General features: G+C 38.7%; 1 protein-coding gene across 4 annotated transcripts; it reads right to left on the reverse strand.

The window, feature by feature from the left end:
• Positions 1-296: 296 nt before the first annotated feature.
• LOC137831629 (uncharacterized protein At5g08430-like) lies at positions 297-23,858 on the reverse strand. Of its 4 annotated transcripts, none has more exons than XM_068639382.1 (12): positions 23,675-23,858; positions 23,424-23,582; positions 22,722-22,801; positions 22,204-22,391; positions 20,559-21,450; positions 19,633-19,745; positions 18,862-18,921; positions 15,869-15,919; positions 15,375-15,446; positions 14,867-15,119; positions 3,928-4,125; positions 297-1,144 (listed from the first exon to the last, which is right to left on the reverse strand). In XM_068639382.1, the coding sequence occupies exons 2-12, from the start codon at positions 23,516-23,518 to the stop codon at positions 504-506; spliced, it is 2,643 nt and encodes an 880-aa protein (XP_068495483.1). In that variant the 5' UTR covers positions 23,519-23,582; positions 23,675-23,858; the 3' UTR covers positions 297-503. The 4 variants fall into 4 exon arrangements, with proteins under 4 accessions (XP_068495483.1, XP_068495484.1, XP_068495486.1 ...); XM_068639385.1 differs by lacking the exon at positions 297-1,144 and adding an exon at positions 3,166-3,340; XM_068639383.1 differs by lacking the exon at positions 3,928-4,125.

The raw sequence follows: 23,858 nt of genomic DNA on the forward strand, positions 1-23,858 counted from the left end.
CATTGAAAAACGAACAAAAGAATCTAATAACAATTGGAAACCTTTCGGAGCAAGCAACTAAGTAATTAAATTCATTTATAAGAAACGGATATTGTTTAGTTGAATGTTAAAAATAATTGGCGAGCATAAAAAAGTAGTTGGAATTCCAGTTTCACGCAGAGAACTGTTCTTTGGTTACCTTTTGATTCCAAGAGAATGCTGATATCCTTAAAGCAAAGCTTGTGGTTCACTGGGTTGAGTTCCTATTCTATGCTGAAATAGCATGACAGAAGGTACAAGAACAAAAACATGTTGGATGCACAAGGAAAACAAGGAACTTTGATTTGTAATTGTGTAGGTGAAATTTACATCCAAGGAAAACAAGATCATATGAAGTACTATTAACTTGGCAGCATTCCACACAAGCAACTGTTTGGTTAAAACTCTCCATGTTCTTAATTATATATTAACACTGTCTATGTACTTAGATTAAGGAAGTGACTTCCCCCTTCGTTTCCGTTTAGTTACATGTTTGAGAAAAATCGTTTCAGCGCATCAGTGAGAGATATTGCATCTGTTTCACTCTGGCCAGTCTTCCAGACCTTGAATTCTAAGGGATTTGAAGAAGTTCCAGTCCAACGTTTGAGTGTGGACATTTTATAGGGCCCTCCTCTTTCACCACAAGGACCCACACAATGCCAAATAGAAATATCAGGATTCTCCTCCGCCTTTCTTCTGCTAGAAATGTCTCTAACAATTGTCTCTTGTTCATCATCGTCACTTAAAACGATGACATTTTTAGGAGTGCTCAATTCCTTTTCTTCCACAGGAAGAGCTGAGATACTAGTATCCTGTTTGTCATTGACACTTGCAACTGAAATGCTTTGCTTCTCCTTTATTGTTTCTTCAGCATACAAGGTAGCACACAGATTTCTGCCATTTATTATAACAGAACCAGATTCAGTGTTCCTTGGTTGGCACAACCCATATTTTACTGGATAGCCCAATTTTTTAAGGAGTTTAGCCTCAGGATCATCTTGCCTTGCTTTTGTGGTAGTAGAAGATTGAGGCAGATTTCTTTGAGAAGTGATTTTATCTTGGGAACCCGTACTGGCAACAGGAAAGGTTGTGCCCTCTTGATTTTCCTTTACTGGAGATTTTGGACCTAAGCAATGAAAATTAACACAATGCATATTGTTAGTTTCATTTGTAAATGGTGTCTGCATAAATTTTCCTGGCACAATAACTCAGAAATAAAAAAGAAAGCAAAGTCACTTTTACAGTGAAATCCAGACACATCTACTGATTGCTTAACCTTGAAATGATATGGTGGGCTAAATATAGGAATGAAATAATAAAAGGTTCATAACATGCACATTAAAAGATCATTAATCTAAGTGACCTTTGTTTGAGTAAAACAAAGATTTGGTTGTTTAAAACAGAAAAACTTAAAGGGGGTATTTAACTTCTAATGTACAATAGTCTGTACATGGTAAAATATGGATTAGGAAGCACTTGCAAATAATTAAGGAAACAAATACCTAAAAACAAGGAGCTATTAAAGAAATTATTTAGGGAGCTACTAAGCTGGTTGATTAATACCAACATATTTATAAAACTAAAAGAGAATATTCAAATTCACTCACCAATACTCCCCCTCAAAGCTGGCACGTAGAACTAGATTGTAAATTTTTAACCTAGAGGAATAGTAGATTTAATGTTACGAATCTACGATAGTTTCTCTCCATAAAAATCAGTTTCCCTAAAACAATGTCACCAGTTTCATTGGTATAGGACAATGAGCTTTTAGCTCCCTTAGTAGTTAATGTTATCATGGTACAATTGCACATGAATGTCAACTTTTATTTTAAGCTCATCTTTGTGATTTTCATCCGGAATCCTTCACAGATACCATGAACAAGGGCTTGAAATTCAACTTCTGCATTGGAATGAGATACTTTATCCTATTTTTTGCTTCTCCAAGAAATATACACTACCGAGAGGTAGATTTTTTGTCAATAATACCAAAAGCTGCATAGTCTGCATCAGTGTATATCCTTGGGGTCAAAGTGTCTTCTTTACAGGACAACAATCCTTTACCCCTTTCTCGGGCTTGACTTCAAGTAATGAAGAATTTTTTCAACTATTTGCATGTATCTTTCTCTTGAATCGTGCATAAACTACATGTTTTTTGGGGGGAGATGAAAATTTCCTTACGGAATAATTAACCTCTATTCCAAGGAAATACGTTTTTCCATATCTTTCCTTTCAAATTGGGCCACCAATTTTTCTCTTAAAGCCAAGGTGCAACTTTTTACATTTAAGAGCGTAACATCTGTCACAATTGAATTGTGACTTGGCCCATCTAGAGGACAATCGATGCAACCTGTAACAATTTCTCCCTCAACAATTGCTCCATTGGAAATTGAACTCATGACCTTGGTTCTAATACTAATTGTTGGAAAGAGCTTACCGACTAGGCTAAAAAACATAGTTGATAGTCAGGATACAACTCTTATCCTTTTACTTAAGATTGTAGTAGTTAAAGCACCACAATTTGATGTCCAAGTCTTTTATGATGAAGCCATAGTTGGGGAATTTACTCATGTTTCTGATGTTTTTTTGTTGGATTATGACATTTATTATGTTTTGGTCCTTAGATTCTAACAAATACAACAAACTTCGCTATTAGAAATTAAAATCATCTTCCTCGTGGTTAGGCCATGATATATAATAAGAAAAGAAAAAAGTTATTGGATAGTTCAAATCTTTTGTAAGTTTATGTACAATTATAAAACTATTGATCAATTGTACACATATAAAACATTGTTTAATACAATAGATGACTATAAAGTTATATTTCTGGATTTGCATATGGTTATATTATCACCATTTGCAACTGTAATGAATTGTTCTCTAGACCTTTTGACATTCAAATTGAAGAGCAAGGAGATGGATTCATACTATCAGTTACTCTTGAATCAAGATTCCAAAGTAGGGTTAATAGTATTGAATGTATTCTTACCTTTCATGAATAGGGTATACAATTTAGAGAATTTTCAAGTTCCTCTTTATAAACTTTCATACCAGACATTGAAAAAAAAATCACAACAAATATGTCAAAGAGACAACCAAAAAATCCCGATTTAATCAAATTGGAGTCAAATTGGAGACCACCACTCGGAATGGGCTAAGACACTTGTCTGTGGCATTGGCAAGCAAGCTTTTCCAGAGCAAGGCATGTGGGCTAGATGCTTCAATACTAGTGGTGGCGCGTGATAGTATGTGACAATTTATTGACAATGCATCTATTAGCATTATGATTGTCAGGTGTACCTTTTTGGTCCACCACTAATCTCAACTGTGATAGTGAACAACAAAGGTGGCGACTATTAACGTAGTAGTCAAAATAGAGTGTCCAAGATTGCAGCTATAATACCAACTTGAACTATGTAAGAAAATAAACAGTTACTTTATTGATAACAATTACATCAATTACGCTCTCATCATCTCTATTTGTAATAATTGAATTCTTTAAAATAAATAAAAAATAAAAATATGCGGAAATGAACAAAAAGATTCTAAAGATATATTTTTCTAATAGTCAATTATTTACAACAATATATATATATATATTAGATTGACTTTTACGTTCTTTGTATTAAATTTATCATAAATTATGTTATATTTTAATCATGACTCTTGTAATTCACAATTCAATTTGATTTGTGAATCGAAAACTGGGTCTTCCAATTCACGATTTGTATCAGGATTTAATTAGCATGCTCTAAAGGGCATTCAAAAAAAAATTCATAACTGCTAATTTCCAATGTGGATATGAGATGAACTTAGAACTCGGGTGATTTATGCTGCAAGTTCTAGCACTTTTCCTGGCACAAATTCTAACACCTTTTGAATTTGAATAAGAATAATGGGGTTCATTATTACCTGGAACATTATAAGGAGAGATTATGGAATCCATTTGTTCCAGTGTCGGAATGATTGGCTGAACTTTCTTCTGTTGTAAATTCCTCCGAGTATAAACATGAAGCACCTTATTTGACTGCGATTTGTCTACCCGTGGCTTAGAACTATCTATTGTTGGCACTCCTTTATCATTCTCAACATCCTGAGCTATTCTTTCAACTGCATAAATCGAATACAAGATAGGATAAGGTCAAGACTGACGGGTTCTCAAAATATGGTAAGAGAGGAAAATAACAAATGAAAGGAAAGAATCAAGAATGTCATCAGCTTTTATTGCTCTGTCAAGGGAAGCCTTCCCCTCAAGTAACTGTAATACAGTTCTCCTGCATCAATTCCAAAACACCTCTCGCTATCTGCTAAGCCCGAAGCACTTGGAAAACTCTCCCTTAAAAACTGATTAAGGGGAGAAAATCAAACACTTAAATACACTATCGAAGATCTTATACTGTTCAATGTGGAATTTAGACACCCATAATATCCATATCCCTATAATAACACCATCTTTAAGAGCCGAGGCAATTGACACTTTATGAAGTTCCACTCAACCTTTTGGTGTAATAATTGGTAATTCTAGGAATCTATTGCACCCGAAGAACTAAAAACAGAAACAGAGAACCCAAGATAAGAAGAGTCCCAAGAGTATATTGGAGCTCGGATTGTTCGTTTGCCAGGTAAAGATGAAGACATGTTTGTTCACGCCTTCAAAAAGGGCGTATTACCTTGACCGTTTAGCGAATCGTTGATTAGGAGTCACCCCGCCACGTTTGCTGAAATCCGGCGACGTGTTGTGGCTCATATCGCTGCTGAGAGCGAAGTTTCAGAGAAACGGGGAAATGTGGCTCCAGCTAAGCCACGGGTTCAGACGAGGATTCAGCCGCAGAGGGTGATGGAGGCGGCGACTGGGAAGAAGGATCAAAGGATGCACCATCCTTATGATCCAGAGAAAAACAAAAGGAAGGGGTCAGGGCGGCCTAGGGAGTTAATCGCCCTCCGAGGTATGAGTTTGTGATGGGATTGGCTGACTTGATTGCCCTTCCGAATATTGCCACCAGGATTAAAGTGCCTGAGAATAAGGTGTTGGGGCCAAAACCGGATATGTGGTGAGTTCCACAAGAGTTTTGGCCATTCCATTAATTTGTGTTTGGCTTTGGGTCACCAACTCGCTGAGTTGGTGAAGTGCGAGTTCTTGAAAGATTACTTGCTGGAGAAACAAACAGGTCAATCGTCAGACTCGCAACCGGTGAGCAATGAGGGACAACAACATGAAGTACCCATTCACGGCAAGATTCACACTATATCTGGAGGTTTCTCAGGTGGTGGGTGTACTGCATCACAGCGGAAGAAATATGCGAGGTCTGTGATGTCAGTAGAAGTTTTTGAGGATCATTCACCCGATGTGGACATTACGTTCACCAAGGAAGATCTTAGGGATGTTGTACCCCATGACAACGATCCCATTGTAGTCTCGCTCGTTACGGTAGGAAGGAAGGTTCACCGGGTGTTGGTCGATCAAGGAAGTTCGGCAGATGTTATGTTTTGGCTGACCTTCAACAAATTACAGCTATCTCCTGACCATCTGAGCCCATATGTGGGCTGTTTATATGGTTTTGCTGGTGATCAAGTGGAGGTCAGGGGGTATATTGATTTAAGAACCACATTCACGGATGGGGTGGCCTCGCGTACAGAGAAGATCTACCTTGTCGTGAATGCTCCTTCAGCATATAATGTTCTGTTGGGAAGGCCGACACTTAACAAGATAGGAGTTGTGCCTTCAACAAGGCACATAAAGGTCAAATTACCTTCGATGGAGGGGATGGTTATCACCATTCACTCTGATCAAAAGGAGGCGAAGAAATGCTACGAAAACAACCTCAAGAATAAGTGATCGGTGTGCCACGTAACCACAACGCCGCTCCCTGGTGTGAAGCCTAGACAAGTAAATCGGCGGGTTGTGGACACAGTTTCGGAGGTGACTGCTGAAAGGGAAGTAGTGATGGCAGATGTCGAGGTGGGGTGCGAGAACGCCGCTCGGGTAGAGGAAGAGAAGGACTGCCCAGAAGTTACTAGGGAGTCAGGAATAGCAAGAGCGGCGACCGCCAGTGAGAAGAGGCCTCAACCGACTGAGGACTGGCTGGAGAGGAAAATCGGTGGCAGAATGTTTAAGCTTGGTAAGTCTTTAGGTGGCGAGATACAAGACCAGATTGCCAAGGTGATAGAAAGGCATTTGGACGCGTTTGCATGGTCTGCTTCAGACATGTCAGGGATCGACCCTGACTTCTTGTGTCATTGCCTAGCAATGGATTCTCGAGTCAAGCCAGTTCGACAAAGAAGAAGAAAGTTTAACAAAGAGAAGAGGCATTAGGGACGAAACGTAGAAACTCCTCGCTACGGGTCATATCAGGGAGATTCAATATCCAGAATGGCTCGCCAATGTTGTGTTGGTGAAGAAAAGCAATGGAAAATGGCGAATGTGTGTTGATTTTACAGATCTGAACAAAGCCTGTCCAAAGGATTCTTATCCTTTTCCAAGTATAGATGCTCTGGTAGATAGTGCATCAGGGTGTAAATTGTTTAGTTTCTTGGACGCCTTCTCGGGATATAACCAGATTAAGATGCATCCAATGGATGAGGAAAAGACTGCTTTCATGACGGAGAGGTCGTGTTATTGTTACAAGGTAATGCCCTTTGGGCTGAAGAATGCGGGAGCCACGTACCAGAGGCTGATGGATAAGGTGCTTACGCCCATGCTAGGAAGGAATGTACAAGCATATGTTGATGACATGGTCGTGACGTCCCTGGAGAAAAGCAAGCACATTGCTGATCTATAAGAGTTGTTCATTACAATAGCCAAGTACAAGTTGAAGTTAAATCCCGAGAAGTGCATTTTCGGCGTTGAGGCAGGGAAGTTTCTGGGATTTCTCTTGACTGAAAGAGGAATTGAGGCAATTCCTGATAAGTGTGCCGCTATTTTGGCGATGAGGAGCCTTGCTACTGTAAAGGAGGTGCAACAACTTATAGGTCGGATGGCCGCCTTGTCTCGATTTGTATCTGCTGGTGGAGAGGAAGGACATCCGTATTTTCAATGTCTGAAGAGGAATAATAGGTTTGTGTGGACAAAGGAATGTGAAGAAGCTTTTTTGAAGCTTAAGGAGTATTTGGCGAGCCCATCGGTTTTGTGCAAACCTCAATTGGGAACCCCACTCAGGTTGTATTTCGCTGTAACTGAGAAGGCGGTGAGCGCGGTACTCGCCCAAGAGCAAGATCAAATCCAGAAGCCTATTTACTTTGTCAGTAAGGTGTTGCAAGGCCCAGAAGTGAGGTATCAAGCCTTGGAGAAGGCGGCTTTAGCGGTTGTGTTTTCAGCAAGGAGGTTGCGCCATTACTTCCAGAGTTTTACAGTGTTGGTAATGACTAATTTACCTATCCAGAAGGTTTTGAAGAAGCCGGATGTAGCTGGAAGAATGGTAAAATGGGCGGTGGAGTTATCAGAATTTGATATTAAGTATGAGCCCCGAGGACCGATCAAGGGGCAAATCTTCGTTGATTTTGTGGTCGAGCTCTCTTCTGAAACAGCGCAGAGTGAGGGGAATGATTTTCGTTGGGTGCTCTCAGTGGATGGATCGTCTAACCAGCAGGGTAGCGGTGCTGGAGTTATTTTGGAGGGGCCCGACAGTGTGTTGATAGAACAATCCCTGAGGTTTGCCTTCAAAGCTAGCAATAATCAAGCAGAGTATGAGGCATTGATCGCCGGAATTTTGTTGGCAAAAGAAATGGGAGCAAAGGTGCTGGTGGCCAAAAGTGACTCGTTGTTGGTCACTGGGCAGGTTACTGGCGAGTTTCAGGCCAAGGATCCGCAAATGGCAGCTTACCTGGAGTATATACAAGAGTTAAAGGGGTCATTCGCCTTGTTTGAAGTGGTACACGTGCCAAGGGAGCAGAATGTCCGAGCTGACTTGCTAGCCAAGCTCGCCAGTTCGGGCAAGGGGGGCAGGCAGAGGACCGTCATACAAGAAACTTTGAAGATACCTCGGGCGTTTGTGGCAGATCATCAGGTTCTTCAAGTAAGCAAGTTGACGAAGGGAATGGCAAGGAGTCATAGATCCTTGACTCAGGAGACTTTGAAGACGCCGAGAATTAGAGCACATCCAGTGGGAGAAGTAAAGATGATGCAAGTTTGTACTATCCATGAGTCAGATACATGGATAACGCCATACCGACGCTACATGGCGGATGGCGTGCTCCCACTGAACCCGACAGAAGCTAGAAAAATAAAGAATTCCAGCAAGTTTACCCTCATTGATGGCGAGTTATACAGGTTTGGGTTTACGCATCCTCTTCTAGTATGTGACACGGAGAGAAGTGCATGAGAATTATGGCTGAGCTCCATGAGGGGATTTGTGGGAGTCACATCGGGGGTCGAGCTTTGGCAATGAGAACTCTCCGTGCAGGTTATTATTGGCCCACAATGAGGGAAGATTGCAAAAGATATGCCCAGTGTTGCAAACAATGCCAGCAGCATGCTGATTGGCACAATGCGCCTCAGAAGAGCTGAGGTCAATTTACAGCCCCTGGCCGTTTCACACATGGGGAATTGATATTCTGGGACCCTTTCCTTTGGCGAACAAATTGTCGCCCAAGTGGACAGGACCGTTCAGAATAACCGAAGTGCTCGGAAACAGCGCCTACCGCTTGGAGACGTTGGAGGGAGGGGCGATTCCTCGTACTTGGAATGTCACCCATCTCAAGTTTTATTACAATTAAAATACGGTAAATAGTGATTAAATTGAACAGTTTTAAACAATTGGTATTCAGTTGAAATAGTTTTCAAGGGGGCACTCTTTTTTCCCTAAGGAGGGTTTTTAATGAGGTCACCCAATAAAGAAGGTTTCAAAGTTTATTAAAGTTTCCAAGTTTATTAAGTTTGCATGTTTATCATTCTAAAGTTTTCAAAAAAAGACCTTATCGCTCTTGTGTGATTTAAGGCAACAGTTTAAAGATTATTGCATGCATTCAGTTTAAAACTTTTAAGTCCTCATCGCTCTCGTGCGATCGGAGGCATTAGTATAAAGTTTAAAAGTCCTTAACGCCCTTGTGCGATTTGAGGTGATAGAGAGAAGATTGAAAGGTCCTCCTCGCCTTGAGCGGGTGCAGGCAAGAATAGATTGCAAGACCTCTTTGTTGTAAGCTAGTTGAGGCAAGTTTGAAAGTCCTCAGTGCATCCAGGAGGGATGAGGTATCACCCCTGGACAAATTGAGGCACCAGAGAAAGTCCTTCTCACCCTCGAGTGAGTTCAGGGAAGTTGAAACTGAAAAGTCAGGGGTGCTAATGATCTTAAATGTGGAAGAGGAAGGTTGATGGAAAACGCCTCCTCTCTTTAAGTAAAACATCAATATTGGCCTAGTAAGACCAGTTAAAGCTTCCGCGTTTGCGGGTTATGAAGATAGATAAAATCCTTCTCGTCTTGAACGAGCTCAGGTTGATGGAAAACGCCTCCTCTCTTTAAGTAAAACATCAATATTGGCCTAGTAAGACCAGTTAAAGCTTCCGCGTTTGCGGGCGTTATGAAGATAGATAAAATCCTTCTCGTCTTGAACGAGCTCAGGTTGATGGAAAACGCCTCCTCTCTTTAAGTAAAACATCAATATTGGCCTAGTAAGACCAGTTAAAGCTTCCGCGTTTGCGGGCGTTATGAAGATAGATAAAATCCTTCTCGTCTTGAACGAGCTCAGGTTGATGGAAAACGCCTCCTCTCTTTAAGTAAAACATCAATATTGGCCTAGTAAGACCAGTTAAAGCTTCCGCGTTTGCGGGCGTTATGAAGATAGATAAAATTCTTCTCGTCTTGAACGAGCTCAGGTGCGGTGTGAAGGGTGGAAGAGGTTAAAGGGTGGCTGAGGTAGGTTCACAGTGAACACCTCACTATCCGAAAGGCAACTCTACCCCCAGATGAGGGAGCAATGATCAAGTTATTTCAGGTTAAAGACTCAGGGAAGGTAGAGGGGGATCCATAAAAGGCACCTCCCTTTCCTAGATGAGTGGATGGTAGTAAAGATTGAAAGCTCAAGGAGGTAGAGAGAGATCCGCAAGGCAGCTTTCCTCCCATATGAGTAAAGATGACCACTCAAAGTTATGAGGTAGCCCCATTGAGGACGCCTTTCCAGTTAAAAGAAAAATGACATTGCCGAAAGCCTGTAACATTGAGATTGAGATGGCAAGAGGATTACACGGCGAGAACCAGATCAGCGGAGTTTTGGGCGATGACATAGAAATACACATTTCACTTGGCAGATCGGGCAACGGTATTTAAAATACTAGATTGACTTGCACCTACTGCCCAGCAAGTGATTTTATGTTAAATGTTATTACTATAAGATAACAGTTTATTCAGGATAAGTTGATTTTCAAAAAATTAAGTGTCAGTTTGTGCTAAGTTAATTTGGTTAAGCAAATTTAGCCAGTTACATCAGATAATTGCACAACAGACAAAGGTAAAGATATACAAAGCTAAGATAGATTGAATCGCCATAAACAGGTGATGCCGCATATACAAAAGTAGTTTATACAAGATGAGAGTTAATACAGATAAATGAAAAAGTTCAATATAAGAGTTTTCAAGATAATAAGGTTGAAGTGGCGGATGAAAGCAGTTAAGTCGAAGGCGCGATCTTGCCATCCACCACTTCATTGTACACAGAGAATTTAGAGAGGTCAAGATCGGGAAATTCACAAGCAAACTGCTCCAGAGCGGCCCCAAAGCTTGAGGTGAGAACATGGGCGGCATCGAGGTCAAGTTCGTCGATCTTCTTCTTGAGCTCACTATTCTCTTCATGCACTTGGGCAAGCTCCATGGTAGTTTTGCTCAGTTCTTCAGATTTTTTATCCTGTTCTGTTTTGACTTGTCCTAGAAGGTCTTCTCTCTTAGCTGATCTTTCTTTTAGTGTAGCCATCTCGGCCTTGTCGGTTTCGTGGGTCTTCTCCAGCTCAGATGTTTTGACCTTCAAAGAAACAATCCTATTCTCTAACTCAACAGCTTCTTGAAGCTTGGCGTCCAGCCTTTGGCGCAGATCAGCATTATCTTCGTGCAAACTTCGAAGCTCAGCATTGAGGGTTTCTACTCGCGAGAACTCTAACCCTTGCATCGTTATGTCACATCTAAGCTTGTCGGCTTGAGCTCTCGCGGTGTTTGCCTCTTCCTGATGAAGGCGGTTGTCGATTTCAAACTTGTTCAAGGAGTCCTTCAGAGCTTCACCAACAATTTGGGGAAGGCATTTCTCCAAATTTTCAACAGCTATGGCACTGAAGTGTGCAGTGAAGGACTTCAGAGCTTCTTGGAGAGGAGCTGGAAGCGTTGGAGCTGGAAGAGGGGTTGTTGGTTGATTCTCACCACCACCACCTTCATCAGGTTGGATGGTAAGAGCAGCTTCAGGGTGTGGTGGTGAGGAGGGTTGTTCAGCTGCAGGTTGAGGGGATGTTTGGTTATCAGCAAGTTGCTCTTGGGAATTCCCAGCAGCGGAGGCATTTGAAGGAAGAGCATCGTCAGCAGATTCAAATGGTGTGGAGGCGCTTGGGGGGTTTTCTGCGTAGTCAGGGGTGACGCCTTCATTCGCAGATGATTCAACAGCAGTCGCTCTCTTCCTTTTAAAGGTCGATCCTTCTTGAGGGCTCTCATCCTCTTCCTCATCAGAGACCACCCTAGCAGCTTTCCTTTTGGTCTTCTTTAATGGCGGCTGTCTTTGTTCAAGGGTAGGGGGAGCTGGGCAAACTGTTGGAGATTTGCCACGTGCTGCAGCAGTTTCTGCAACGGAGTTGGGAACGGTTTGGGAGCCCGCCGCCAAGTTGTGTAGTTTGGCAATGGAGCGATGTCTAGTCATCTGTTCTTTTCCCAACATCCTATCTGCATAAGAGGAACAAGATTTACAAACTACCACGGAGAATTTTGACAGTTGATAGTGTGCAGAAAAGCAAGTAATGTGAACAAACGCATGAGTTAGCTAGTGAAGACTGAGTGCAAACCAGAATAACACAAACAATGGTGATAAAAGATAGTATGATTTGGGACACGGGGAAAAGGGAATTTGGAGATGAGGGGAAAACAAACCAATATGGAAGTCCAGCTGATCTTCATGGAATTCAAAGGTAATTATGGAGGAGGTGGGCAGAGTGATGTTGGAAGAAGCGATTCCTTTCCAGAAATTGCACAAGTCTTTATCGAGGTCCCCCATCTTCTCTGGACTCCTTGCCCTTCTAAAGTTGTCTTTAGATTCTTTTTTTCCCTTATTCACCCAATACAAGGGAAATCCGTCGAGGAGGGTGGGGTCTTGATCGTTATGGCAAACGCGAACGAATTTGCCTTTCCAGTCTTTGTAGGACTGCTGGAAGATGGAAAGGATGGACCTCCCAGCAATCCCACTGAGACTAACCCATAGTCGATCACCTGGGTTTTTAGCCTCGAACAGGAACGGGAAGACATCAACGGAAGCTGGATGCCCCAAATGTGCGCACATGATTTGATAGGCCCTAACGAACGCCCAGCTGTTGGGGTGTAGTTGGGCAGGGGCTATGTCCAGTTCAGTTAGGAGCTCTCTTTCAAAGCGGGTGAGGGGAAGGCGGAGTCTGACCTTCTTGAAGACGGTAGTATAGACGAAGAAAAGTGGTTCACCGTTGTTCCCTTGGCCATCGGTGCATACGGGTTCTCCAGGAAAACAAAGGTGAACGGTGACTTTGTCGTCATGTTCTTTGCTAAACGAAAGGTGGGCCTTATCACCTCTCTTGAGACAAAGAACGGCGGGTTCTGTGTTAATGGAGGAAGTTTCACTCAGCAAAGCTGAGGTGGCCCAAGGATATAGTTTTTTGTAGTCATAAAGGGGTTTCACAGGTTCTTCAGTTTGTGGTGGAGTTGGTTGTGGTTGGTTGGGTTGAGAAGGTGTGGGTCTCTCAGCTTGGTTTGAAGGGATATTGGGATCCCTCGGTGGATTGCGAAAGGAGGAAGGGTTTTGTGAAGGATTGACCTTGCGAGTCTTTGGTGGAAGGTTTCGGGAAGACAAAGGTGGGTTTGGGATGTTTCTTGTACGAGCCATTGGAAGAGCATCAAAGAAGGTAAAAAGGGAAGAGATGAAGGGTTATAAACAAAATGATTTGATTGAAAAGAAGAAAACAGCATGAACAAGGGGGGCTCGCAGGGAGAAAACGTAATAGAGAAAACCTAAATACAGAAAAACAGAGCAACCCACAACGTATGCTTCAGAGCAGTTAATGGATGATGCAAACCGATTAAAATACAGCAAATGTCAGTGGGAGAAACAAAAACATTACCTTTTGATGATCGGAAGTGCTTTGAGAAAGACGATGATTGAGGGAGATGAAGGGTCCACAAGAGTATTTCGAACGCTATGAGTAAAGAAGAGGGTAATGAAACAGTGAAGTGGCGCGAGGGTTTTAAGAGTTTTGAACGATGCAAGAAGCGCAAACGGCAACAAATAATGGCCGTTGATAAGTCCACGTGTGGGTTGATTGAAGGGGGGTTGGGGAAATGTCGAATCAGTAAGTAGTACGGTGTTAGCGCGCAGAGCCACGTAGATCGCCGAGAATTCGACTTCTTAGTCTTTTCGTTGGACAAGTCACAGCATAAGACTGGGGGGCTTGTGTACCGATCAGGTCATCGGGTGTGATGGCGTGGGCAGTGAGTGACTATGTGGAGCGTGCTTGGAGGGACACGTGGTCGAGAGAAAGACGAGCAGTCAAGAAGTTAACATAGTCGCCATTCGTTGAAGTGGCGTTCTTTAGTGTACATAGTCGGTTGTCGCCAGAGTTTCATATCATCGCCGTGTTTGAGAATAGAAGATCAAGTGGTCAGGAATCGCCATAAGAAGCACATCGCCGGATGTTTCAGTAAACTCAGTTAAGGCTGTTAGGAGGTTCAGGCGTGTAAACATCAGCACGAAACATAGAGGTTAAGATACAAGGTGATCATGTCCTAGCATGAGAAGTGAGTTAGAGGAAGCAGCTTGCTCATCGGTGATGGGGTTTCCCATAATGGACATTCATTGATAGCGAGGTTTCCTTAGCTAGAACATGCATGGCGTGTCAATGAAGAAGGTGGCACTTGCGACAGGCAATACCACAGAGGTGGTGTACTTTGTTGTATCCTGGTACTTGCCTTGTCAGGTGTGCATTCCAGAGTGTGTTACGTGCTAGGTTACTCCTTGTATGGGTAACTTAGTCGCATAACGAGATACATAGAAATGACGCTTGAGTTACTTTAGCCCCAGATGATGACACGTGTAGAGTTGGATACGAGCCACGTGTCCAAAAGTGTAACTGTCTGGAGAGAGAAAATGCCTAGGTATAAAAGCTGAACTTAACAGAATTTCAAGGGGGGGAATTCATTACGATTCAGAGAGGGCACTCGAGCACGGTTCCATAGGATCCAGTTTCTCTGAGTTTTTGGTGTTCCTGTTGTTGACTTGACCGTCGGAGTGCACCGGCCGCAGTGGCGCTATTCTGTAACTTCAGGTTCTCAGAGAGGAAATCTGGAACGAGGACTTGAGGTGCACGTGGCGTTGAAGCTGGTGAGTGTAGGTCGTGACGAGGCAACATTCTTGCGTTTAGTCAACCGGCTGGATCAGTGCTGAATTCCTATTTTAGTCAAATAGCTCTGGGCAACTATCAAAGTATTTTTGTCAGAACAAAGAATACTGAATTTTGGATGAAACTGATTTTCAACCATGTTGAAGAAGTTTTAAAATAAATTTGACACATCAGTCTTATGAGACATAAAATAAGCACAACACTTGTACAACAACATCAACCTGATTATACTATTGCCTGTAAGATATCTATTCAAAATAATATAGATATATAAAAACAAAAAGGAAGTAAAGACAGAAAAACATAACAAACCTGCAATATCTGTTCTTTTATTTAGGCTATGAGAAAAACCACTGTGTTTGGAATAGTGTCCAACAGAGTTACAAGTCTGTCCACTAGCTAATTCTGACAAGCCATTTTGCTCAAGCTTATCTATTCTTGGGGAACCTTCTGCAGATAGAGTGGTATCAACTATTTCAGGAATTACTTTTGGAATGTCATTTAATAAACGTGATTGCTCCAATTGTGTCTCAAGCTTCAGCTTTTGATCTATGTACTCAGCAAGTGTATGGAAAAATGGTCAAGGATCACACTATTCACAAAAAAGATAAAACTCCAAACAGAGAATAATACAAAATTTATCAAAAATCAAAGCGGTAATAACAGCTTTCAGCTTAGTGTACAACTTCTCTATCCCACTTTAAATCGATTATGAGATAGATATACTTGATCAAGCATTAAAATAGATAACAACTGAAAATACTTTGCCATTAGCTACAAATTTGAGACAACAATAAAAACCGTATATCATGAAAGGATATTCTCTCCTCCATCCCTTTTCATTTGCATGATCAATACAGTTTTGTAATAATACTAACTTCCTTGGGATCCACTGTCACATAAAGCAAAAGATAAAGAAAAATATCATTAAAAACAAATTATACGCTTGGTGCTCTTTAATAGTCTAATGGAATAAGGTGTTCAACAATCTTAACATGCAACTAGACAAACTAAGCATAAAGGATTAAAGTAATAATTTAAGGGCAGATTTCAAAATTTAGTTTGCCTAATATGTTTAGTGTCTGCTGGCATGTTCTTAAGCGAGTTTCATAATTACAAGATTCTAACTTCTATGCATATACAATAAATTCTAACCATTGAATTTTGGAAAACAATAATTAATAAGTTAGCATTTGCCGTTGTTGAATTTAAGATGCATAGACAGTGTTTAAACACTGCCCTACAGGAAAATTGTATTGTGAATTGCATTCTATCTTCGTAATACCAAAAGGGACAAACAATGCAAGTACATACATGCTTCATTATGTCTTCATGTAGACTTCTAGCTTTCTGCTCAAGCTCCAGCTGTCAAACATAAGGTGGTAGTTGTGATCTGTTGGTCACATTTTTGTACTATGACTAACCAACAAATAATATTATTCTGTGAATTAAACTATAGCACATAAAACACATAATGCACACGCAAAAGATAAAGCCCATTTAATCGGTTTAGTCTAAATTTAGGCAAACTAAAATATATGTTTATCCGCCCAAAACTAGAAGTGAAGATACAGATATACTGCTGTAAATCAACACTCTTACATGGTCTCCTATTAACAAAATTGTTTTATCATTGATGAACATAAAACAAAGATGACAAAGATTAAAAAGATTAGAAATAGTTTTTATTTCAAGTTTAATTTTGTTGAAGTTCATGATTCTGTTGTCAAAATTGATGAAAGTGATGTTTTCGCATGAAAATTGGGGGTCGCATACACTTTGGAGTCATTAAATTTCATACAAGATAAATTTAGGATAACAAATCTTGGAATATGATGTTTAAAGATATGAAGTTAAAATAAATGACTATGATGACAATGATTTAAGCCAAGAAATTGAAGGACAACTAGTTGGCATAATGACTAAAGCACTTCTAATTGTTGTATGGTGCATCAATACTCCCGTGGCGTAAGATAGGTGGGTCAAATCACAATTGAATTGTGCCACTTAAACTGCTACACTCTTCAGTAGAAAGAGTTACATCATAACTATAAACTATAGCTTTTGGCGTAGTGGCGTAAGTGTTTGATCCAACATTTAGTATAAAAAATAACGTCTAGGATTAGTTCTTAACAGGGCTAGGGGCACGATCCAGCAAGACTCTATGGAGAACAACGGACAAGTTGTTAATAGTCTACCCTTGTTCAAGGGCGATAAGTATGATTACTAGAAGCTCAAGATGATAGCCTTTCTTGAGTACAATAACATAGATTTGTTAGACATTGTGGAGAATGGCATACCTACTCTCTTTGATGTCAGTCGACCATCTACGAGTTTTGATGATAAAAAATATTATGTATATGACTTATCTAGTTAAATGTGAGTGTACTACCTGAACATTCTAACATGTGCTTTGTGACAACAGAAAGATTCCACAAACTATCTAGTGGATCTCTAGTCTTGTGACAGACGGTGTAATAGACCTTGTGTTCATAATCTAAATTTAAATAATAATCAAGCCACAACGATCAAATGTTTTCTAGATAAGTGACAAATGTTTAAAACCTTATCTTCAAGGTTTATATTACCTATGTTTGGAAATTATTTATGACAAACAGTCAATTAATCATACAATTAAGGAAACAAACGAATCTATGCATTCATGTTAAATTGTGATTAATTATCATATATTCAAATCTTGTTTGAATTGTTTATAACAAAATAGAGTCAGAAGAGCTATTGAAGATTCATATCATACCTTTCCATATCAAGCTCTAGACAAAGCACATATGAAGTTTAATCATTGAAGATCAAGCAAAGATCAAGTCTTAGCAAAAGCAGAGCTACAACGGTCATCTTTACAAGTCTACAAAAAGGATTCAAGTTGAAGATAAAGAACACACAACTACCTTCTACAATATTTCAATCATCTAGTGATCTTATAGTATTATGTGAGTGAGAAAAAGCCTTTGTAATTTTTCACCTTATGAAGTTAACCAGTGTGCTCTATTTGAGAGTGTTCTTTACTTTTGATAGGTCTTAATCTCAAGGGGAGGTTAAAACGGTCTAACCAGGAGTGGTTTGTGCCATTGTAATCAATTGATTGTTTAGTGGAACATCTTAAGCAGTCTGCTTAAAGAATGGAGAAATGGACATAGCCCATAAGTTTGGGAGAACCAGTGTTATGTTGTTTATTTTGCTTGTTCGCTAGATGGTCTAGTCTTGTTCTCTGTGAGAAAAGTCCAGGCTACTAGAGACAGTTGTCACAACAATTGGTATCAGAGTCAAAGTATGAGATCGATTCTCAGTGGGACAATTGTCCAGGGACAGATTGTTGCAAGTTGCACAATTATCCCGTGGGGTAGACAAGGTGGGTCAAGTCACAATCGAAAAGTTTGAGGGAGAGATTGTCGCAAGGTGAGTCAATTGTCACATGACGTAGGCTAGGTAGGCTAACTCACAATGAATTCGTGGCACTTGGACTACTATGCACTTAAAGAGAAAGAGTTACACCCAAACTTTAAACAATAGTTTTTGACCTAGTGGTAAGCACTCAATCTAACACTGATTCATAGAGTTAAAGCTCAACATTTCCATGACAAAATCTCAAGGAGGAGTGTTAGACTAATGAGACTTATCTCTTACTAGAATTTTGAATGAGTTGCAGATAGAGAACTAGTTATTGTTGTGGATTTTATCTTTTATCGTTTATGTTTTGTTTAGTTAATTAATTTAAATTTCAAATAAATCAAATGGTAGATTACATATTCTAGGAATATCAAATTGGTTATAAGCCTATATGTAAACATTCTCATTTGGTGATTATTTTCATCTATCTTTAATCATTCGATTGTGATCTAAGATGATGCTCTAGCCTCAGTTTCTAAGTTAGAGTATACATTACAGAAATATTCTCAGAAGAAATTACATTTGATAAGCTCAAGTCTTTGACAACAAAGGTAAATTGGGCTACTTGACATGAGACTCTCCTCAAAAAGGAAAGACCAACCCATTGCTTCATAAATGGATGTAAGAAAACCATCTCATCATTATTTGGTTGATCAATTAAATGGAGCCAACAATTTAGAAGCCACATTTAAACTCTCCACTCCCTTACATTTGGTTCACCATTTTATTTGCTGAAAATTTCAAACATAACTACCATAGTTTGGCAGCAAATGTCAATAAACTATTATCAAACTCAAAAGATTTACAGTGCCATTGCAAAAGTTTAAACAGATCAATGACCATTGAGCATAGTATTTATGATATACACTAAATCATCATAAGCCATACAACAAACTAACCACGGTAGGCTGTTTGAGCAGACCATTTTTCATTCTCTGATACAGATCTTGACATTCTTCCTACAATAACACCAAATGTGATAATTACGAATCCACGGAAATATATATAAAAAAACAACTAGGATATTATTTCTATAAGGAATATGGCCATACAGATCACATATTCATAAAAATAAATTCTAACTAGTCTAAACTATGATCGCCTAAGAAGTCTTATCATCATCATAGGCAGAAAACTAATACGGTATAACTATCATTCAACGCCTAACAAAAGAAAAAAAATAGATAAGTATTAAGAAGTGGACTTTAAGCCTAACTCAACTTTATAAAATCGGTTTGTAAGGTGAGGTTTGCATCCACATATATTATGAAATGTCATAATCTCTAATTGATGTATGATCTCTAACACACCCCCTCACGCCAAAGCTAGCAACTCGTACATGAAAATATATATTTATTAATCTGATAGCGGCACAATAACGTGTGACCTAGTAAACTCAACAAACTCTCGATATGATAGATTCCAAATGGCTCTGATACCGAATTAAGAAGTGGACTTTAAGTCTAACTCAACCTTATAAAATCAACCTATAAGGTGAGGTTTGCACCTACTTATATATTATGAAATGTCATAATCTCTAGTCAATATAGAATCTCCAACAATAAGAAAACAAGCATATAAATCTACTTTGAAACTGTTGCTTATTTTGTTCCAGTGCCGGTAGGGACAGGAGAAATTAGAGAAAAATCTTATTACCACAACATTCATACCTCAGAAAAGTCATCATCTGAAATTTTGGAGATAGGTACATTTTTTGGCACATGGGAAAGCTGAAGCATGATTTCCTTGTTGATTTCATCAGTTCTTAAAGATCTATTTATTCCTGTAATTGTGCAGATATAGAATGTCAATTATGCATGTTAGAAAAGTACGGTAGCCAGCATAACATCATCAGTCATGTTGACCTTCCAGGGCAATGTACTGCACCTAAAAAAAGAACAAAGTACAATATGCTTAAGATTTTATACTTCATTTGTAGTTTCTAGATATGCCTTTTGAATACAATGTACATGACTCGGTATCTTTTTCTTCCAATACAAGAAAATTACTGTCAAAAATACATGCATGATCCACTAATTCTTTTAAAAATATTAAAAATTTGAAGTTCAAGATGAAGTTATGAAGAGCTTAATCAAATTAATGTCTTTACATGTCTTCTCAAAAGAAATAATATTATTTAATCAAGTATAAGAAGCAACAGTAGCTTTATTTTGAGTATAAATAAATAAAAGGCAGTCAGTCAGTATATATAGTTTGACATAACAAAGCAGTTTGCACAATATATTCTATAATTTTACATTACAAAAGTAGTTCATATACCTACACTTCTTCAATTCACATATTATACCCAATACTCACTAGATAACAAGGACATCTTACTACTAGCAGCAACAGACATGTGTATCTCTTTATTACAAAACATGAATTCTATATTAGGCAAATTACATACCAAGAAATTTTGTATAGAACTTTTGACCGCATTTCAGAAATAAGATCATCAAACAATTACAATATAAGTAGTTTATTTGAAACCTTTATGCAGCCAGGAAAAATTAACTACTTTATTTCCATTAAAAATTTAAAAATCTACCAACTACTATTTCAGTAGTTTGAAGACGTCACAGAGATAAATTACCTACAACTTGCACAAGCAGATGTGAATTCTTCTGTAAATAGTCATACGGATCAGTTTTGATTCTTACATAACTTCCTAGCACTTTGTCATCAAAAGTTTGTGGCTGCTTTGAAAGTTCATCCACTAAACTCCTCTTCAAGTAGACAAGCTTGAGGTTAGAACTAACTATGGCTGCAAAACAGCTTTGATGCTCTTCACGAACTGTGTTCAGATTATGAGATTTTGAACATGAAATCGATTTTCTCTTTCTTGAAAGGTTGGATGGTTCACTGTACTCCCTATCTTCAGAACTACTACTAATATCACCCATTTCTTCAAAATTCTCAGCAAAGTGTTGTGACAGAAGATTTTGCATGCTGTTTCTGTTTACTGATTTCCTCCTTAGTAAGGATCTAAGTGGTGCATCACAGTGTATCTTTCTCTTTTTCTTAGGGTCAAAAAGATTGTTTTCTCTGCAGTACTCAATAATGATTGAAGTAACATCATGTTCAGAAAATTCATTGCTCGTGTCTTTGCCAATATATTCAAGAAATTCCATGAGACTTCTTGAACCCCATCCAATAAACTCTTTTTTCTTATCTTTCCCATTTCCTTTCATTGATTTTAACTTTCCCAAGCCCTTCTTTGTCCTCCCTGACATTGATCCTGCTGTGTCATTCAGGTCATCACAATCAGAAACTATATAGTTACTCACGTCTTCAGAATCATCACTGCCATCTTCCCCTAAACCTATTTCATCTGGATCCAAGTCATGTTTGCTTTTGCCATTCTTAAAGAATCCATGGGCAGAGTGTACATGTTCAGAATTTAGCCCTTCTCCTTCTTTGATGAATTTATAATATTCTGAAAATAAGAATTCATATGTATCTTGATCTTTGAAATCTACCAATTCCTGTCAATAAAAAAGCATGAAAAAATAAAGTGAAATAAAGAAAATGAAATTTGTTTTCTTAGTCCCAGACAGAGATAAACGTTGTATACTAAATTCCAAGTTCCCATCTCGAAAAAGTAAAATAAACAAGAGTTAAATGCGGAAATACCACACTTGACCATGGTTTAAGATGTAAATTTCTACAACTATGCATACTTTGAAATCTTATCCAGTCATGAAAAATTTTCCATTCATCAAATGCATCATGCATCAAGCATCAAACATTAAAAGACCATAAGTTAGCACTGATTATAATTTCTTAGTTAAAATTCTTTAAAACTAACTCTAAAAACATAAGATTTCATTTTCAAAATCTCATTTCATGCAAGTGATAATGTAAGAAATACAGTGTCAATTTAGTTCTTTTTAGTTTTTTTCAAAAACAATTTTTGCTTTTAACAAAAATAATAACATTAAAAACAGTTCAGGATGTGTTTCCAGGTTTCTCTTCAAAATAAATAGAACAACTTTTAGTTTTCCAAAACAGAAAACAAGTGCCTCTGTTATTATTACTACGGCAGCTTAACAACCTGTGTTGTTTTAATTGCCATTCTTCTAACAAACTTTGGAAATTCACGTAAGAAAAACTAAACTTATAATTTACATTAACAGCAATTTTCCATTTTGTTTTTAAATTTAGGATTTCAAATACTGTCACAATTTTTCTTTCTTTCATCCTTGCTGCATATAAGATGTCATTAAAAACAATCTTACCCCTTCAGAATCAATATCAGCATCATTTTCTATAAGAAGTGCAAGTTTTAAGCAATGACTGCAAAATCCTTTGTTCCCTTTGACAATAGCAAATTCGGCATCATAAAAGCATTTCCCACAAATAGCTTTTGGGCAGTAAAAGCACCTAAACTTGGACGCTTTATGGCAAAGGAAGCAAAAATGTGAACCTGCAAAAATTTTCAAAAGTCCTTCAGTAACAAAAGGATCAAAGGGCATTCAACCATAATCTCTTGAACATAGATAGAAAGAGAAAACAGGGGGTATATGAAGTTTCTTAGAAGTTGTAATACAGATAAACAGTTTTTTTTCTGAGATAATCAAGCTATGCAGGTTCAGACAACAAATAGTGTATAAGAGAACAACAGGATCATATGTGCATGATTCCCAGATATATAAGATGATCAATAAGATCCTCTTACGGTGGAATCAATTGCATAAAGGAAATATATTTGATAATCTTCCAATAATTGTAGGGTGATAGGTTGAAGCAGGCTTACTACAAGTCCATTCACTTCCATTCTCCAAAAAGGAGTCATCTTTCTCCACGCAACGAGGATGGTAAGATTTCCGGCAATCCCTTCAAGCAACATGGGTTATTTAATAACAGCCAAAAAGAAAGTCTCTTCCAGGAAATAAAATGATCAAGATTCCAAATTGAGATCCATCATTAATTATACACAGGATTGAAGAAGATCCTAAGTAAATCACAACTTTATCGACAAAAGATAAAATAAACAAAACTTAAAAGTATGAGCAACTTATTTTTTAATACCTAGTAATTTTCTATGTTTGCTGCAAGACAAAATGCAGAGTACAAAATAGAAAACAGAGATGAAATGATTACTGCCCCTTATAAAAGCAGCAAACTAGCACAGGTCAAAATTATGTACACCTCCATCTTTCTCGTAAAAAACACAGACCCAAGTGAAAAGTCACAGCACTGTGTAGCAAATTAAAACCAAAGAATATAATTAAAAAAAAATGAAGTAATTATATTTTATATTGTTTTTATTACAGATTCACCTCTCAGACCAAGGTTAAAAAATGGTTAATGTAGGATAAAGAAGATTCATAGGAAATTCATGTTTCATTCATTTTGAAATTGTCCTTAGAACAAACAGCGTCTTCTTCTCATTCTTATATTTTAAAACTAGAATCGCATTAACAACACATACGCATGTTTGTGAGGTGAAACTAACCTATGATCACAGACCATTAATAACCCTCCATCCTTGCACACAAAACACCAGTCCTCTGCAATATCCTCCTTCCTTATCTTGTTCTTCTTCACCATCTTGATTCACGCAATAAAATAAAAAAATGAAAAAGCACCCTCAAACAAACTCTGCAAAATGTAGCTGAAAAAAAAAACAAAATCAGAAACGGATATGCAGTACAAAAAAAAATAATCAAAAAGAACAAACACGATAAATTGAACAGAGGAACAGACACCAAGATAGTGAAAATTTCAATCTTTAAGAAAGCTGTGAGTGAATGCAGAAGACATTAGTGACACCAAGTAGTGATCACATTGAGATAGTGAGAGAGATAAACAACATTGTGCGGTGTAGTTTGAGGGGAGAAGAGAAGGTTGAGGTGTTTGGTGATGGCGGAGGGTGGAGGGTGGTGGTGGC

Source organism: Phaseolus vulgaris, chromosome 6 (assembly GCF_000499845.2).
Source record: "Phaseolus vulgaris cultivar G19833 chromosome 6, P. vulgaris v2.0, whole genome shotgun sequence".
In the NCBI taxonomy this organism is placed as follows: Eukaryota; Viridiplantae; Streptophyta; class Magnoliopsida; order Fabales; family Fabaceae; genus Phaseolus; species Phaseolus vulgaris.

Coding starts and splice junctions, on each gene's coding strand:
- LOC137831629 (XM_068639381.1), bottom strand. CDS start 23,518: ATGGTGAAGAAGAACAAGATAAGGAAGGAGGATATTGCAGAGGACTGG. Junction 15,447..15,868: donor ATGAAGACATAATGAAGCAT/GTATGTACTTGC, acceptor TTTATGTGACAG/TGGATCCCAAGGAAGTTAGT. Junction 15,120..15,374: donor AAAAGGGATGGAGGAGAGAA/TATCCTTTCATG, acceptor TTTTTCCATACA/CTTGCTGAGTACATAGATCA.